Genomic DNA, 17,031 nt, shown 5'->3' with positions numbered 1-17,031 from the left:
GGTCGCTCCACCATACAACTCGCTCTCGCCGTGAGAACCTCATGTAAGCAACGGTCCCGACCGGACCGACGCCACTTTCGTTTCGACTTGAAGACAACTGCCCGCACACACCTAACGTGAACGATCAAGTGATGCAAGTGCATAGCATTCGATAAAAGGATGCATTCAAACAAGTGAGGCCAATAGATGAGACTAGTATCTCTGAGCGGCAACTGGTAACTCGAGAAGCCCCTTTAAATACTGATGTAGATAATAAGACAGGACTATATGAATACTGTGTATGTGTCTGTCAAGAGTGGCATTCCGCAGCTTGACCACACACTAGTAATGGAATACTTAATGGTTTCTGACTGGAGTCGGGGATTGGTGCTTGCGCCGCTACGATGTCAATCATGAAGTCCCCTGGTGGACGCGTGGACCCAGAGACCGTCGTCGATTCCGTTACATAATAAACGTTTTACTTACTTTTCCTTGCCCCTTCGATAGTTCGACTTCAAAATTCGTCTTTGATTTAGCCGTTTGTTCTCTTGAGCTTCGTTTTGATTCTAAACCACACACCTGTGGGTTTAGAGAAAGCCGGACTACTGCAGGAACGTCTGTCGCAATGGACTTGGGCAAGCACGATCCCTCCACTAGAACCTCAGTCTCCCTCTTGCGCAGGTTGTGCGCAGGATCGAGAGTTCTGAACTCTCGTGACAACTGCTCGCCTTATGCTGTCAGGACCTGGTGCAATATTCTTCGTGATTGTTGATTTGGCTCGTGCATTTCTCTAATACTGTCTCCCTATTTTCCCCTTTTCGGTGTGGCAATCCAAACGGTTTTGCGCACTTCGGCTTCTCTCATATTTCGATTTGTGCAAGCGCTGACTGTGGATCAAGTGGACTCTGGTCGCATGCGGCAAACAGGTATCTTTTCAGGATCGATAGATTCAACGCCTGGGGATCGTCGCGTTCTTACTGCATTTATTTAGGTTCTGTCGGAGCTCTTGCTCGGCTCTCTCTGCCTAAAAGGATGATGGTCCTAGAGATACGCTGGTGTCTCCTGACCCTGATCCCCACCGTCCACCTCTCAACATGTCGCGCGGGGCCAACGCGGCTGATATCCCTCGCAGATGTCTCACCACATTCAAGCTCGAGCCACACCATGCCTGCCCACACATGTCGTATCTGAGCATACGAACGGCACACCCGATCCGTGGAGAGCTCGCCTCGGGCTGTGCTACCATCGTGCGTCGTACCGAGACCGAGGACCTATTTCAGAGCATACTGTACGAGGAGAGCGTAGAACTGGCAACGTTCTCCGAGAGGTTGTTTGACAAGTTTGGCCGGCTCAGGCCCCAGTATGTAGAGGATGCTCATCATCGAGGTACTGGCTGTTGGGGCCACGAGATGAGTCAGGGTGATCTTCTCTACATTGTCGATATCACCGTCAATGAAAGGTGAGCCTCCTTGTTAGTGATTATGCTGAACATCCACTAAAAATACGCCACAGTATCGCGGGATAGGCATTGGTTCTAAGATGCTGGAATCATTGTTCGCATCCAAGCATGCCAAAGATAAATGGCTTTTTGCTACCCACTTCAGAATCGGGCGCTTCACATCAACGCGACCTTCCGCGAAAATCTTGAAACTACCCCTAAGTACGATAACTTCTTCCGGAAGGTACAGTCCGCCACTGTTCGTTATCTTGTACCCTAGGCTCACGAGACAACATTTCAGAACGGTTTCCGTCGCGTCGGACGCAGTTATTATCTTGCCCGTGCGCCCAACGCATCACACGCCTCCAGCCTCTTACCGTGCACTGTCGATATCCATATCCTCCTGACGTTCAATATTACAAGAACCATCCAGAGAGCATTACCGACGATGACGTTCCCCGGGACTCGGACACCGGCAGTTCAGATCCTTATGACAGGGTCACGAGAAGAGCAATCAGAGAATTTCCCGTGCACTCCGCAATCCGCGACCTCAAGGACACCATGACTCGAGTGATGGAAGCTGCCCGCACCAGGCATCCGACCTTTGACACCGTGGAAGACGCACCACAACCCCTTATTCGACTGATTGCGTCTGCTCATACCAAGGACCCAGCCGCGAAAGACCGTAACGGATGGACGCCCCTCTTTCTAGCTGCCCGTGAAGGCAAAGTCGACGCCGTCCGCACTTTATTACAGATCGGAAACACAGCTGCTCTCTGGGATCGCGACAACCTCGACGGTCATAACCCCCTCGAGATCTGCAGGGAGAAGACGGAGATCGACAGGACACGCACTAAGTCGGGCCGCACGCTCTTTATGTCTATGATGGTACGCAAGCCGGAGTGGGTCGGGTTCAAGACCGAGTACCTGCGTATCGAGTATCTGTTGCTGCATCGCATGGGCGTCGCAGCGGCACTCCGGGCCGGTAGCGAAGATGACTACGTCGAGAAGAAGCGATGGGGCTGCACAGGACCCCTGATAATCAGTATCGAGGCTTTATTTTAGATGCCCAAAATTCAGCGTCTTTGTCCGCGCCAAATTTCCCGATTTTACGCCCTTTTGTCCGCGAAAAATCAGGTGCCAGCTCGATTTGCCTTCCATATTTGGGAATTGTGGCGTGGGTAACGCTCAAATCTTCCCGCGCTCGGCGTATGCCGAGAAATCCTGCCCGAAATGGGCAGGTGATGTCCGCGGGAAAAATAAGGGTTGGCCGCTGGGCTCCCAAAATCGGTCGCTTTGTCCGCGAAAAATCAGGCCTGAGGGGTCTCAGATGGCCAACTTTTGTCCGCGTTTCCACAAAGCCTCGATACTGATAATCAGGGGTCCTGGCTGCACCTGCGGTCGGTGCCTCAACGGATGGCTGTCTCCGCAGATGGCCACTCGCCTGAGCAGTACGTCAGTCCAAACGAGCATTGTTACCTCCTACTAACTGGATGACTTCCCGTAACGCTAAATCCTTATTTTCCCTATTTCTAAGGCGTTGTCAGCGAAGTGGTCACACTGAGTGATCGATTTTGATGGGATAAATACGGAGAAATAGAGATGGTCTCTAAACCGTGAGGACTCTTCGCTGCTGCGAGACGCAGAACGCTGCTGGAGCGAAGAAGCACGAGATCCATCCAAATATGGAGGCGCTCACGAGGCATCAATGCTAGCCGACGCTAAGCGAGTGTTAGCCGACTCTAAGCGAGGATTTAGAGACGTTCAGCAGTTTACAGAGGGGTAGGGACCCCTCTGTAAAGTCCAGGATTTAGAGACGCCTTTGCTTGACGACCGCCATCAACAAAACGTTACCATGGAAAGCGTGACAATTTGGCATCCCGGCACGATCACATCGGGGCCAGATTTTAGGGATTTAGGGACGAAATTTTAGAAAAAATAGCGATTTAGCGTTACGGGAAGTCATCCACTATTGAATAGTACAAGCTCTCACGCATTACATGATTTGAAGGAAGACTATCGGGGTTTCGGCCCCTGTCAATTCCTTCCCAGAGCACTACAGGTCCCGTGGCCCATCAACACGTTCATTACGGGAACCCCCTCATATTTTACTCTATTTACCTCCTCTTGACTTAAAGAGCAATCCCTGCCATAAAAGAAATTTTCTGGCACCTCGAGCGCGGCTACTTGGGCGAATGGACGCCCAATGACCGAGGTCCTCTTACGACGGCAGATGAGAGTGCTGTCAACCATTTCCTCGGGACTGGTGGTCGGGTCCAATTCGCGCTGGACAGCGTTACTTTCTGTGCTCGCATGTCATCGCCCATCCTAGGCAACGGCACTTTGGACAGCCAAATGAACGCAACCACCGCTATCGACGGGCCAGAAGCGGTCGCCCTATCTGATATATGGCGTGAACTTCCACGTTGCAGGTACGACCTGGAATTCACCGTGGTGAGGACGAACCTGGGATTGGATGAAGGCCGCAAGTGGGGCCCCTATTATGAAGGATGTGACGGAGATCCACGCACCGGGTACATGGAAAGACGCGGGGTGGGCCCGGATGCTGGAGTCGAGAGTGACGAGGACGAGGATTGCAGGACCCAGTGAAGGACCGTAGACCTGATGAAAATGCTCTGTAATTGTGACTCCTGGCCTGTCAGTCCTGTCCCTCAAAGGAGGATGTACATACGAAATCGAAGTGTATCAATAATGCTACATATGATACTCCAGTGAAAAACAGCACAACGGGGTTTCCGTGGGTATATCGTCTCTACCGTATACACAACACCAGTATAGATTCAATTGTCTTTATCCACTTTGACTAACTCGGACGCGAGCCGAGCTAGCATCTCGTCCGTCCGGGGATTTCGGGGGAAATGCCTTCCATCGCCTCGACTAAAGCATGCAGATGTTAGTAGTCAACCGCCGAAGAGTATCATGACCGGGTATATCCGCACGCACCATCCGCCGCCGAATACTAACCGATACACCCAACCCCATCTCTTGTTCCAGCCAAACACTTGCGCCCAGTTCTTGCGCCAGCCTACATCGTACAAACGTATATGCCCATGAGCAGCTCTGATAAGACTCCTTTGCCGGAACGAGAGTTCATGCTCTTCCGGAGGATTCGATAGCTTATGACTGTCTTCGGAGGGAGGGAAGGGAGGAAGATATCGTAACAGTAGGAAGGGAGATAGGTGCTCAAGTGTAGTTTGATTGGTCCTTGTAACGAGAGACTGAGTCGATCAAATACAACAGGTTAGTGAAGCAGACTCACGATACAAGGTATATATGGTAGATGAGGAAAGAACCTATCACCAGTGAAAACACAAATCCCTCCGCGAATATAAACAGTTCATGAATAGGCGTCTTCTCGTCCTGATAACCGTTGAGGAATTGTGTTCTAGAGATACTCATGGACAAATCTTACGTACCACGTCTAACGGATGTGTAAACGCAAACCAGAGAGCTGATCCTGACATCAGTGTGATGTACGCTGCTAGCAGGGTGACCGAAGTGAGGAAATGAACGAAGGCCGGGTACGTCCGGTGGCCCTAACTCCAGGTGAATATACTCCTCCGCACCGTAGAAAAAGCCCCCTTACGATACACTTGTTCGCCACCCAGGCGCAATGATGGTCTACTGGAATCAGCTTTATCCCATAGAAGAGACAGAAGGATCGTACCCATTTTCAAGACACATCGCCCACACTGCGAACAGTGGTGTGCACGTTCCGGTTTTGGCGATTGACACCTGCGACACCATCGCTCTGGGCTGAATGAATCGTCATGGCCGCCTATAAGAGCCTCGGTCAAGGACATCTCCCCGTCTTCGTTCTCAGAACCAGTGGCTTGCTCTTCAGTGTTGACAGAACCAGGATCTCGAGCGATACAGACAATGAGGGAAGAGAAAGCAAGGAAGGTGAGCAGGTAGATGCATAGCAAATGCACTGTGAATCGCAGCGGGGAATTCAGCGTCTTCAGGTGATAATTCACCAGGACGACCAGGACGGAGGGATGGGGAGACAGAATGAAGAATACGGCAACTAAGAAGCCTAAGCATGTATTCCTGGTAATATAAATATAACAATACGCACGATACAACGGTATGTAGTGGTAGAAACGCTTCGCCGGTCGGTCATCTTCGCCATCCGAAACGGGGGAAAGAGGATTATTGCGCAAAGGCAGCTCCAACGTCACCAAAGGCGTGTTACGATGCATAGCAAAATAAAGAGAGACGAAGAGAGATACACTAGAGCGAGAAAGACATGGAAGCTTAGGGAAGAGCGGTCAACGTCAACGTCGCACCGTCGTAAAGTGCAATACTGCTTTACAATTACTGCTATTTGCGGAACATAAGGCGGTGCGCCACTTTCGAGGCGCGAGCTGGCCTCCAGGGAAGAAAAATCCATAGCACCTGCAGCAGGGCTCGGATTGACTTAGGAATTTGTACATAGGGATTTTCAGTCAGGAACAAAATTGTGGTAGCAAAGGAATAGCGAAAATAAGCCCATGATATGTCCATAGAGTAAGGGTGCTGTGGAGGCATTGTAGGAACAGTAGCCGGTCCATTGAAGGCGGAGAAAATGACATATCCCTTCAATACTTTGTACACAAATTCAATGTATGTACAGAATGCTGAATTAAATTGGTGAAGCCCAAATAATGTACACTGATTGTTTGACATGCCAATTACTCCTCCTGGATAGTCATTTAGGTGCAGAACTTCTCAAAATTCGTACGGGCCTCTTAAATGTACCAAATGCTCTAAGATGTCTTTCAAAATCATATTGAACCAGAAAATAAATTAATGTGCCCTCAAAGCAAGCTCGTACAATTTCTGCACGCTGGTCAACGGTGCCCGAGTTATGCCCGAAGGAGGCACGACGCGTCCAGATACCGTGATGTCACGCGATAAATGAGTTCCCACGAGCGCGCCGGCGCGTCTCGGGCAGAGCTTCGGGACAGTTCTCGAGTCTCTCAATCGCTCTCTCGGCCCCAGGACTGCTTTATGAATACTGCCTCGTGCGTAGACATATATGAATAAATGTTTGGTAGCCCGGTATGAATTTATGAGGCCCCTACGAACTCGAGAAGCGCCGACGGCTGTCGGCGGCAGCCTACCCCTCCTTTGTGTCTTAGTTGAGCTTGAGTAGTAATCCATATACAAATTATAGTATCATAGCATGCTGAGATCAATGCCTCGAGTTCTAGTCAGTTCAACAAATCTGCATGCTGTTTAACAGTTGCTCGTCTACCAAGTCTTATTTAGGAGGTGCAGTATTAAGCCTACATGCTGTTAATCGCTCCCAGGTCCAGGAGTCCCATGGAATATCCTGGACCGTCGAAGAGATGTTGTGTTGCCCGAAATATGCTGGATGCATTACACCTGTACATTATCTGGATTGCATGGTTTTCCGAGGTGCATCTCATGTCTATGTTCAGCTTCAAGTTCATTGCATGTAAATGCCCTGAAATTTCCACTTTCAAGTGGTGGCAAAACAACATGAAATGTGGAGCTTTAACGAGCTTTAACTCCATACACTCCGTTCCAGGTGGACTGCATACATTTTATTGAAGCAACCATGTACTGTGCTGATAAGTCTTTCAGGTCTGACGGAGCTGATTCGAGACAAGTCCTCATTCAGTAGTGGCGCCACTAAAGCCAAACATGGCACGCCGGTCGGTCGAAAAGTGGTCCGCATATTGGGGGTGCCAGAACCCCTCCCAAAGGAGGGGCATTTTGAGAAGTTCTGCACCTAAATGACTATCCAGGAGGAGTAATTGGCATGTCAAACAATCAGTGTACATTATTTGGGCTTCACCAATTTAATTCAGCATTCTGTACATACATTGAATTTGTGTACAAAGTATTGAAGGGATATGTCATTTTCTCCGCCTTCAATGGACCGGCTACTGTTCCTACAATGCCTCCACAGCACCCTTACTCTATGGACATATCATGGGCTTATTTTCGCTATTCCTTTGCTACCACAATTTTGTTCTATACTGAAAATCCCTATGTACAAATTCCTAAGTCAATCCGAGCCCTGCCGCAGGTGCTCTCGAAAGTGGCGCACCGCCTTATGTTCCGCAAATAGCAGTGCACAGAACCAAGGTAATCGACGGCAAAATCCGGGCGCCACTGATATATTCCAACTTGGTGCTCTTGAGCGACCATGAAAATATATATAATATAGTAGAAGTGCGATTGTATTCCACTACCGGATTGCTACCGGAGACCCGACAAATCACAACAATTATACCTAGCGAGCAAAAGGCCCGATAGATTGGTTATACAGTACAAGTCGACCAGTCTCGGATACGGCGAAGAACCTGCTCGCGCCTCACCAAGCTTTAGCATAATATGGGGCCTGGTTCAGGACTGAAGTGAGGTCAGTCTGTTTCAGGAGCTGTAGTGTAAAGCACTCACAGCCCCGCCTCCGTACTCCGGAGCGGATTTAACGTGGTACTCAGGAGCTGACCTGATGTCCTCAAATCCTCCAATAGGGTACAACTTGAGAAGCTTGAATATGAGTGACGTCACCACTCGAACGTGCGATACTCACCTTCTTCATGGCATGCTCTTCCGCTGGAGCAGACCGGATGTTCAAGTCAGAACGCGGGTTGGTGAGCATGTGGAAGCTGTTTGAGGGATCTGTTCGCTCCCTGTCCGTTCCTTTGCCACGTACTGTACGTCTTGTGTTTAATCTGCGCTCCCGAATGTTTCAGCGCAGCCGACGCAAACAGGGGAAAGACTTACGTTGCCAAGAACGACACCGCATACACTGTGTGAATAGTGAATGACGATTTTCCACTGGGAGAGCACTGTCCACTTACGCTTGCTGACCACGAAGTAGCAACCCATAAAGATGAAATTGGTCGGCATGATGTTGTACTGGCATGATGTCATTATCCTCCCCCGTGGGGTGACCGTAGGAGAAACGCACCAGAATCAAGGTTGAAAGACTGAAGGCACTAAATTGTATGCGATGTCATCAGAGGAGCTTCGCTAAGGAGACCGGAGGGAACCCACCTAGTTAGTGCGCCAGTGTTCACCGCATACAATGACAAGCTATTTACAAGAGAATCGGAGCTGGCAAAGACCGAGGGTCATACTAATGTTCGCGGCAGATATCCTGATAGACTCACTTTGAGTACCCCGTTTTCAACTTACTTAGGAACCAACATAGAGCTACAGCGGTGACGGCGTCGGTGGCGACGCCTAGTGCAAGTGATAAAGTACCGAAAGCCTATTGATCTTTAGTACGACGTCGACACGGATAACAATGCATGTCGTCCCACCTTCAGGTCATGGAGCTTTGTTAGGGATTCCAGTTCGAAACTGATGGACAGATATAAGATCCATCAAAGTACAGAAAGACGAATATGACGCTCACGCCTTCACAGTGAATACTGCATAAGCGTAACGCAGAGAACACCCTATGTCAGTTCAGTGGTCTAGGCCAGGATACGTTCAACCCTTACAGGTAGCGGTACCTATAAGGACGCAGCAAGGTCGCTGAGCTGGAGACGCAGAACAGCTTGGGTGGTACGTACCCATGCGTGCAATTGTAAGTCCAAGCTAGTCATCGAGTAAATTTCAATCTTTTCTTGACCCGGCACAAACGCGCTGCACTTACCACAAGACCAGTTATAGGGATATTATGGCCGCTGACTGCGGAGGGTAAATACCTGCAACTATCTGATAGCATCGTGCAACATACATCTCCAGACACGCATAGCAAAGCAACTGTAGAGGGACGTCAGTGCTCAGTAGTCCACGTTAACTAACAACGTACGCCTGTACTATTGTCCCAACGAGGGCCTATGACATGGTCAGGCCAGGAGAACGGGTTAAGACTGTAAGGGACGTACACCGACTTCAACTTGAAGCTGAGTAGATTATTCAGTGATCGTACCTGACCATACATTGACAATACCCACCACGAGTGACCAGACAATTTTATCGAGCAGCACCAATGGATTTCCATAGTTACTGATAAGAGGTCAGGTCAGACGCAACACTGGGCGCATTGATACCGGGACGTACGTAATGGAATAGAAATAAAATTGGTGCCCTATGAAGCACTGATCCATAACTTCTAGTACCCTAGCAGCTAGAGGGTGAGAGGAGTGAAGAATAACGGTACCGAGAGCCATACCATAAGCCTGCGACCTACAAACTACAATCAAATACTGCCGAATTGAAGAGAAAGAGCACTTACGAGGAGCTTATACGCTGGCTTGTCAGCCGGGTAGCGCTTGAAATACGTGAATACCTGCGATGTCAAGATGCCGAAAACACTGCTCGGATTGTGAGTACATATGCGGCAAGCAGATGAATAGGGACTTGCGCTGTCGCCGCCGCAAAGCCAATGAAATCTGCGCCCAGCGTCGCATCCAAACTGAAGGCAGCTAATGCTGCCTTCGCCTTTGCCGCTGCCGCTGCATCCGCGCCAGACATTGCCCTGGGCTGTTTCGGATGGAGAGTCGACTGAAAGAAGACGAAAACGAACGAGTGTGTAGTTTGGCTTCGCCAGAGAGGACTCAGTCTCGACCAGGAGGAATTCGCCCCTCAGGTTTAAACGCAGAAAACGGTCAAAAGCTAGAAGTTCGTAAGAACCAGACAACAGATGGATTAGGACTTCGACCGAACGGCTTGCAGTTCCATAGAAACCCGCGCTGGTTGCATTCAGCTAAGTGACTTGGGCATTCCATTAGATCATATGGGCCTCAATTGGTCAGAGCCGCTCAGTCAGGATGGTCCAGATCTCAAACTTGGAAGAGTCCAAATGCGGACAGGGAAACACACGCGGCATTGTGGAGCGTCGGAGGGACTGGGACACGAGCTAACACGAGGGGTACCGGTACATACTTGAAGAGTCGTGCCGGCGGGAGCCGCTCATAAGATTGGGCTGGTCTGGATACAGGCAGTGGCCAACATACATAGCCGGTCGATATGCTTATTGTAACAATTTTCAGTAGGTATAGACTCACTTTGATCGCCAGACAACACGAAGACAATGGGGAACTTACTCAGAAGTCGAACCAAGTAGAACGCGGGGGACCGGATGGTTCTGAACCACCTGCTATAGCGGCGACCCGGGGCTGTACCTATTGTCAGCTGCCGGCGAGCCTATGCTTGTCCATAAAAAAAGTAGAACGCGGGATCTGCTCTAGATCTCATGCTGTTTGCCTGGATAATCAACTTTGAAGCTTCTGCCAGTAAACAGGGGATTCAGATCCGCCAAGAGATCAGAAGCCGATGAAATCTAGGTGGGCGACAGAAGGCGACAGACGACTGTCATTCGAGGCTACTTACCCCTATATACTGTTACGACTTGACCGACGTATGCACTATAACCTGAGACGGCCGACTAGGTTACCTCTAGCGTCCTCGTCTTTCATCATGTGGCGTTCTACACGATGTCTCTTCCGGCTTGTCTCGGGCCGGCGGTGTGGATACCAGGTCTGAGTTATATGTGCAGGAAGCTCTCTCCCAGACGACCCAAAATTAGAGACGTAGAATCCTCGGCAAGTCCACGCGGTGCACCCATGCCCAGACCTTCGACAATATGCCTAGGTGTGAGCAGTCGCACTTCCCTTGGGAGGGGACCGACCCCATGACGGCACCCTTGAGTATGATTGTCTTCGTCCTGTTTCTTCATTGAGTTTACTGCGTTGCTAAGGAGCTGGCGAACCAGGGGCTTTACTAGGAGTGCTAGAACCGCAGCGCTCGAGAGCTTTTCTTCCACCTCGCGCTTAGCGGCGCCCAGTTGCTCCAGTGGTAACTTCGCCTGCCCGGAGGACAGTGTGCTGTCGCCTCGGCCCAGTCTAAAGCCCCTGGAACTGACTAGTTGGTATATTGACTGAGTCACAGCTGCGTCGGTGACGGTAATCAGATCCAATGCTTTAAAGCGTTCCATGATCACAGGAGAGATGGGCGTAGACTCCAGGAGTGTGTGAGATAGACTATACGGCGTTTTGACCATGCTGCCGGATGTATCTGTCAGTCTCCCCAACAACGCTCTGACGTCGAAGACAGGCATGCGAACAGCGCGAATAGCCGAAAGGGGGCACCCTACGCTGTTTGAAGCCTGTTTCACCTTGGAAAGGGCCTGAGCATGATGACTGGCAGTGAAACCGCAAACATGACAGAACACCTGTAGAGCCACAGTGGTTGTGTTGGGCTCGTCAGTGCTGTCTTGTTTGCTGTCCAGGCAGACGGGAGGCCGTAGAAAATGACCCTCATCCTCCAACCAGCAGTATACGTCTCCGGCTGTCAGGTGCACGTATTCCTCTCTCCCTTCGTATGCGGACCGATAAGCGTCCTGCAACGCCCTTGCTCGGGACCACTTACGGCGGCCCGACTTCAGTCGCTGCAGCAAAAGAACAAAATAGGGACCCACCTCTATTGCCTTGCGACGACCGGGAATTAAAGACTTTAGCTGTTCCAGGTTGGCAACCAGGCTGTATGGCACTCGAGGCCGCGATCGGCCCTTGACGTCTACTCATCCATGAACTCCGTCGTCCGATAGTTCGACATACCCTGCACTCACCTTTGAGCGTCATAGGGAATTCGGGTAACAGGCTCAAGAGGGACGCGATATAACCTGGAGAACCCGTCAGATCAACCTTACAACGCAAGAATGAGGCATACTCGGCCGCGAAATGTTGGTGGCATCCTCGTCCCTGTCAATGGTATTGAGATCACCGAGGCCCTTCCACTTAAGATGGGTGTTATTCTCCCGGAGGGGTAACAATTCGGTTCCCCGGTCAAGCTCTACGTCCAATATCTGTTCGTCACCTAGTACTGGATTCTGATACTGGTATTTGTACTCTTCCAACTTACAAGGAGAATCATTGAGTCTCTATACGACGTAGTCCCCCTTCAGGATTTGCGAACTTACCTCTACCCAATGTTCTATATCCATGGGCGGATTTTGAGCCCCTGCCCATTCCAACTTAACTCGGGCAAGAAAAGGCCTATCCGTAGTGCTCATAACAGCGAAAGGCGGTTCCGTTAGGGTTATAGGCTTTTCGAGAGTAGATGGAGGCGGTTCAGTAACAGAACTAATGATGACCTTCGCCAAGAACCTTGATATGTGCAGACTCTGGGAATAACCTAAGTGGGGCGATGGAGGTGAGTCCTACAGAGATACGTACGTAGGATGGTGAATCGATTGATAATATCCACAGATGGGTGTGTGTCGGATTACCCGACGGTCGCCGGTCTAGACGAACATGAGTCTGTTATACAAGAATGATATAAGCTCGTAATGGGCAGCGATCGTACCAACTGGTATCGAGAGACTCCGGTCTGTCATAATAACTCGTGCTGTCATGTGGAAACGGCTTCCACTACCGCCCGGAGCGGAAGGCAGAGCAGAAGGTTGAGAAGAAAGTTGACCGGGTTGGTCCACCTCCATATGTGCTTCATCAGGGACAATGTCCAATTCCGGGCGAGCTCTATTGCGGTGGGGATATATCTTATGCCAGCTATGTCTGGTACTGCCATCCCCTAAGAGCGGCGAAGCACCACCCACAATGTCCGCTTCCTCGTCTTCATTGTGGGCATTGACGCATCGTTCACGGGGCATCTTCCCAAGGAACAGGGCCAGGCTCGGCGTGTCCTTGTGAAGACCCAGAGTGCGAGTAATGTGAACGCTGGCTTCACGATCCCTGTCGTCCTCGGATTGGCTAACGGCTGGGAGAGCAATGCGGGCGTCAATGCGTTTGCGCACATCTTCAGACTCCGCACCTCCAACCGCAATTTCAAACAGTCTGCGCAAACCGGGAAGATGGGCGCCATTGATTTCAGTACCATTCGCAACGGCCCAATCCCTGTCTTCTTCCGGGACGACGACTGCACAATGTTGTATGCACTCATCATGACTTCCATATTGCCGTTTATGCTTCAGGAGACAGTGGTTGAAGCACCCTTGCAAATTGGGGAAGTCGGCTCGACCACAGTCTGGACACTGAAGTTTGGCAAGAACCGGGCCTTCGTCCGTGTTGTGACGAATAAACAGGAGCTTGGGCTTGCTCGGGATATAGGAAAGCTGAGACTTCCGAAGTCCTCGGCGTCTAGACTGTGATACTAATTCCTGTTGAGCGACTGGTCGTGGTTCAGGCTGCGGACGGCGAGTGGGTAACAAGAAGGGTTCCCGATAGAGCAACATATTAGAAGGGGCTTCAATGGCTGCCAAAGCTTCCAAAGTGCTCGCTCGGAAGTCTGTGCTCGAGCTGTCTCCAGCTACGTAGGAGGTCAGTCCCGGGAAGCAACAGAGTGTGGTTAATGGGTTACCCTCAAGTCCTCGAGAAAGCGACTCCTGCAGCAAAATAGCCCAGGTTATGCGATCACTAATGGTTGCGGCAAGTCGCTGTCTGAGAGCGATCTCAAGGTCGATCTCTTCAGCAGCAATCTTTTGTAAGGCGGACACTGCGAAATGAGCCAAACTGGTCTCACGACGCAACCAAGTCACTCACTATCACATCCTATGGACGAAGCTGAAGATTCACATTCTGATGCACTGCTCGTCCTCGCCCGTTTTCGAGGCCTATGCTGGCCTGTCATAGAATATTGAGACATAGTAGCTTGGTTCCGCTTCTATCGGTTCGGCAAAGCCAGAGTCAGCTTGAAAGCGTCTAGTTTACTGGACAGGCAGCAGCTCACAGGCTGGAAACAGGACGGAAATCATTGGGAAAACATACCTGTTCGGGAAGGACATGTTGTCGCGTGACGTCACGCTCATTCTGTTGGCGCGCGGCGCGTCTCCGGCTTCTTACGACGCGAAACCTCGGCCAGTGACCGCCAGTCGACATGGGTATCAAAGGTCTCTACGGTCTGATCTCCGAGCATGCTCCCGCCGCTATCAAGGTCTGGTTAAGCTCATGTTACCAGCAACTTAGAGCTTACGCCTTGTTTAGGAACATGAAATTAAAACACTTTTCGGGCGAAAGGTGGCCATTGACGCGTCCATGTCGATATACCAGTTCCTCATTGCTGTTCGACAACGCGACGGGGAAATGTTGACGAATGATGCTGGGGAGACGACTAGGTGCGAGATTTGTGCGGCTTTAAAAGAGTAGACCGGAGCTTAGAGGGTGACCAGTCATCTCATGGGATTCTTCTACCGGACGATACGGATGGTGGAGAACGGTATTAAACCTGCGTATGTTTTCGACGGGAAACCACCCGAGCTCAAATCAGGAGTGGTAAGTGCTACAGGTATCTCTACCCGCTATGGCCGTCTGTAAACCGGTTCCGGCAAGCTCGCCAAACGGTTTGAAAGACGAGAGGAGGCTAAGGAGGAGGGTGAAGAAGCCAAAGAGACGGGTGGGTACTGTGCATCCTATCTGTACCGGCGAGAGCTAATCACTGCGTGATGCAGGTACCGTTGAAGAGATGGACCGTTTTGCTCGACGTCAGGTTCGAGTGACGAAGGAGCATAATGAAGAGTGCCGGAAACTATTGAAGTTGATGGGTATCCCTGTCGTTGTGGTACGCTTTACTCTGGTCGTGCTTCAACCTTTTACCTGATCTATCCCGTAAGGCACCATCCGAAGCAGAAGCGCAGTGCGCCGAACTCGCGAGGGGAGGGAAGGTCTATGCCGCCGGCTCTGAAGATATGGACACGTTAACATTTAATGCTCCTATTCTCCTCCGCCATCTCACTTTCTCGGAAGCTAAAAAACAACCAATCAGCGAGATCGACCTTGCGAAAGTTCTCGAAGGCCTGGAGATGGATATGTCTCAGGTATGCATGCACGCGCTCCCATGACAGCCGCTATTTGATCCGGTCTTCTAGTTCATAGATCTTTGCATACTACTAGGTTGCGATTACCTAGAGCCCATTAAGGGTATCGGGCCAAAGAACGCTCTCAAGCTGATTCGGGAACATGGAGGCCTGAAGGGTGCCATAGAAGAACTACGGAAAAAGTTAGCGGCCTCCCTGCATTTCGTGCTGCAGTCCTCATCAAACTCATTTCGTTCGTAGAGTAGCCGCGAAAGGGGAAGAAGCCGGAGACGACGCTAAAAAGAAAAAGGGCGGCATCCATATACCCCAGGACTGGCCCTGGGAGGAAGCGAAGAAGCTGTTCGAGAAACCTGATGTGATACCAGCGGATGAACTCGAAGTAAGCGATATTGGCGAAGCCCGAAACGGAACATTAACCAGTTGCGTCTGACTCGCAGATCGAGTGGCAGAATCCAGATGTCGATGGTTTGGTGGATTTCTTGGTCACTGAGAAAGGCTTCAAGTATGTCCAGATACTACTAGCTTCCGCACAATTTTGACTATAATACGTTAGCGAGGATCGGGTACGAAAGGGTGCTGAGAAACTTCAGAAGCATCTCAATGCGAAACAGCAAGGCCGTCTGGACGGTTTTTTCAGCGTCAAGCCTAAGACATCCCCCCAGAGAGAGGAGAAGACGAAAGGAAAGGGATCCGGCAAGGACGCGAAGGGCACGAAACGAAAGGCATGAACAGAGCTTTGTTCATGTTGGGTTGGCTGTACTTTTGCTGATAATGACTGGTTAGATCGAGGACAAGAAGGGTGATGTTGCAACCAAGAAGGCGAAGACGAAGAAATAGGACTGCGCCGCGTCTCGAGTCTGCCGTTCCCCTTTCATTGACATCTCTCATTGCCTGTGGTCCGGTTTCGTATTTTGCTTTTCTTCTGTCCATCGTCTTGTATAACAGCAGTGTATTATATTTTAATGGCACTTCTAGTTTACCTCGGTCCACTTCTGACACCGTACGCGTCCGGGACTGCGTGCCAGTGGCGGGGTACGCCTCTGGACGGGTCAAGCACATAGTGAACCGTACCTATTTCTTTCATGGCCACTCTCGACAGAGCCGTAGACGGGATCTAAGTGGTAGTGCACCTCAAACCGCAAGCGGAAGCGTTACCGCAACATCCGGGTCCGGTTCAGCCAGCAATAGTACTACAGTCGACTCTCCCTTAACCCATACCTCCAATGACCCATAACCTCTAATAACCCATACATTTTTGCGTCCACCGATTTGGTTCCTAATTAATCGTCGCGACAACCCATAACTCTCTGATACCCCATAACCCATACCTTTCTGGAGGGTCCATAAATCATCCTATTATTAGCTCAATCAGACCCATATCGACCACCATTTACTACTTTTAAAACATTTTCTATGGAGTTGTTCGATACTCCGACCCAGAAACTATACCATTATGGCAGTGGGCACCCATACCAGGCGACATATAGCATGATGTGGACCATCCGGCATATGCCGCGCACCCTGCCACATATCACGCTACCCGCCAATGTCACAGTATGTCACACTCCGGTAACCCAGGACCCCCGATAATCAGTATAAATGCCTGATCCCGAGGACCCATAAGTAGACCCATTTTGTCCGGAAGAAAATCGCCGATTTTGGACCTTTTGTCCGGAAAAAAACAGGCATCACAGCGAAAAAGTGGCTCTAAAAGGCAACTGTGGCGTGGGTACGTCTAAATTTAGCTTCCCCGGCAGGTGCCGGGGTAAATATGGCCAAGTCTGACCAAAATGTCCGGAAAAAAATCAGGCCTGCTCTCCAGAATCGGCCGATTTGTCTGTAAAAAAAT

General features: G+C 50.4%; 5 protein-coding genes across 5 annotated transcripts; 2 read left to right on the top strand and 3 right to left on the bottom strand.

The window, feature by feature from the left end:
• Positions 1-1,073: 1,073 nt before the first annotated feature.
• GLOTRDRAFT_96556 (uncharacterized protein) lies at positions 1,074-4,027 on the top strand (the record flags this gene model as incomplete). The annotated part of the gene is made up of 5 exons (XM_007872227.1): positions 1,074-1,438; positions 1,719-1,758; positions 1,787-2,402; positions 2,850-2,868; positions 3,556-4,027. The coding sequence occupies 5 exons, from the start codon at positions 1,074-1,076 to the stop codon at positions 4,025-4,027; spliced, it is 1,512 nt and encodes a 503-aa protein (XP_007870418.1).
• Positions 4,028-4,107: 80 nt separating this feature from the next.
• Positions 4,108-5,731, bottom strand: GLOTRDRAFT_118054 (zf-DHHC-domain-containing protein). Its single transcript, XM_007872226.1, has 7 exons — positions 5,517-5,731; positions 5,106-5,465; positions 5,025-5,059; positions 4,855-4,974; positions 4,698-4,798; positions 4,382-4,642; positions 4,108-4,315 (listed from the first exon to the last, which is right to left on the bottom strand). Exons 1-7 carry the CDS (start codon positions 5,638-5,640, stop codon positions 4,219-4,221), a joined length of 1,098 nt encoding a protein of 365 aa, XP_007870417.1. The 5' UTR covers positions 5,641-5,731; the 3' UTR covers positions 4,108-4,218.
• A 1,800-nt stretch (positions 5,732-7,531) lies between these two features.
• GLOTRDRAFT_81515 (uncharacterized protein) lies at positions 7,532-10,107 on the bottom strand. Its single transcript, XM_007872225.1, has 21 exons — positions 9,777-10,107; positions 9,648-9,726; positions 9,585-9,598; positions 9,473-9,532; positions 9,367-9,418; positions 9,298-9,315; positions 9,222-9,247; positions 9,147-9,172; positions 9,063-9,097; positions 8,980-9,004; positions 8,908-8,919; positions 8,820-8,835; positions 8,725-8,764; positions 8,572-8,672; positions 8,456-8,515; positions 8,370-8,397; positions 8,260-8,317; positions 8,183-8,207; positions 7,989-8,130; positions 7,853-7,936; positions 7,532-7,804 (listed from the first exon to the last, which is right to left on the bottom strand). Exons 1-21 carry the CDS (start codon positions 9,884-9,886, stop codon positions 7,799-7,801), a joined length of 1,017 nt encoding a protein of 338 aa, XP_007870416.1. The 5' UTR covers positions 9,887-10,107; the 3' UTR covers positions 7,532-7,798.
• A 791-nt stretch (positions 10,108-10,898) lies between these two features.
• Positions 10,899-14,014, bottom strand: GLOTRDRAFT_141126 (uncharacterized protein; the record flags this gene model as incomplete). The annotated part of the gene is made up of 9 exons (XM_007872224.1): positions 10,899-11,777; positions 11,832-11,929; positions 11,982-12,035; positions 12,083-12,269; positions 12,333-12,536; positions 12,589-12,656; positions 12,719-13,678; positions 13,730-13,864; positions 13,912-14,014. The coding sequence occupies 9 exons, from the start codon at positions 14,012-14,014 to the stop codon at positions 10,899-10,901; spliced, it is 2,688 nt and encodes an 895-aa protein (XP_007870415.1).
• A 202-nt stretch (positions 14,015-14,216) lies between these two features.
• GLOTRDRAFT_141125 (PIN domain-like protein) lies at positions 14,217-16,177 on the top strand. The gene is made up of 11 exons (XM_007872223.1): positions 14,217-14,302; positions 14,353-14,483; positions 14,538-14,640; positions 14,698-14,761; positions 14,817-14,926; positions 14,979-15,182; positions 15,234-15,364; positions 15,423-15,561; positions 15,620-15,684; positions 15,736-15,904; positions 15,966-16,177. The coding sequence occupies exons 1-11, from the start codon at positions 14,246-14,248 to the stop codon at positions 16,017-16,019; spliced, it is 1,227 nt and encodes a 408-aa protein (XP_007870414.1). The 5' UTR covers positions 14,217-14,245; the 3' UTR covers positions 16,020-16,177.
• Positions 16,178-17,031: the final 854 nt, after the last annotated feature.

This window comes from Gloeophyllum trabeum, assembly GCF_000344685.1.
Source record: "Gloeophyllum trabeum ATCC 11539 unplaced genomic scaffold GLOTRscaffold_00017, whole genome shotgun sequence".
NCBI lineage: Eukaryota > Fungi > Basidiomycota > Agaricomycetes > Gloeophyllales > Gloeophyllaceae > Gloeophyllum > Gloeophyllum trabeum.
Note: the sequence above shows the minus strand (reverse complement) of the source record. Positions and strands in the feature narration are given on the sequence as shown.

What these genes read in the sequence shown, in the direction of transcription:
- GLOTRDRAFT_118054 (XM_007872226.1), bottom strand. Translation starts at nt 5,640, where the DNA reads ATGCATCGTAACACGCCTTTGGTGACGTTGGAGCTGCCTTTGCGCAAT. An exon ending in CCACTACATACCGTTGTATC is followed by an intron (nt 5,466 to 5,516) that starts GTGCGTATTGTT and finishes TAGGCTTCTTAG; the next exon opens with TTGCCGTATTCTTCATTCTG. An exon ending in GCGATGTGTCTTGAAAATGG is followed by an intron (nt 5,060 to 5,105) that starts GTACGATCCTTC and finishes TGATTCCAGTAG; the next exon opens with ACCATCATTGCGCCTGGGTG.
- GLOTRDRAFT_81515 (XM_007872225.1), bottom strand. Translation starts at nt 9,886, where the DNA reads ATGTCTGGCGCGGATGCAGCGGCAGCGGCAAAGGCGAAGGCAGCATTA. An exon ending in TCCCTATAACTGGTCTTGTG is followed by an intron (nt 9,005 to 9,062) that starts GTAAGTGCAGCG and finishes CTCGATGACTAG; the next exon opens with CTTGGACTTACAATTGCACG. An exon ending in AAGAGCATGCCATGAAGAAG is followed by an intron (nt 7,937 to 7,988) that starts GTGAGTATCGCA and finishes AAGCTTCTCAAG; the next exon opens with TTGTACCCTATTGGAGGATT.
- GLOTRDRAFT_141125 (XM_007872223.1), top strand. Translation starts at nt 14,246, where the DNA reads ATGGGTATCAAAGGTCTCTACGGTCTGATCTCCGAGCATGCTCCCGCC. An exon ending in TGGGTATCCCTGTCGTTGTG is followed by an intron (nt 14,927 to 14,978) that starts GTACGCTTTACT and finishes CTATCCCGTAAG; the next exon opens with GCACCATCCGAAGCAGAAGC. An exon ending in TGGAGATGGATATGTCTCAG is followed by an intron (nt 15,183 to 15,233) that starts GTATGCATGCAC and finishes CCGGTCTTCTAG; the next exon opens with TTCATAGATCTTTGCATACT.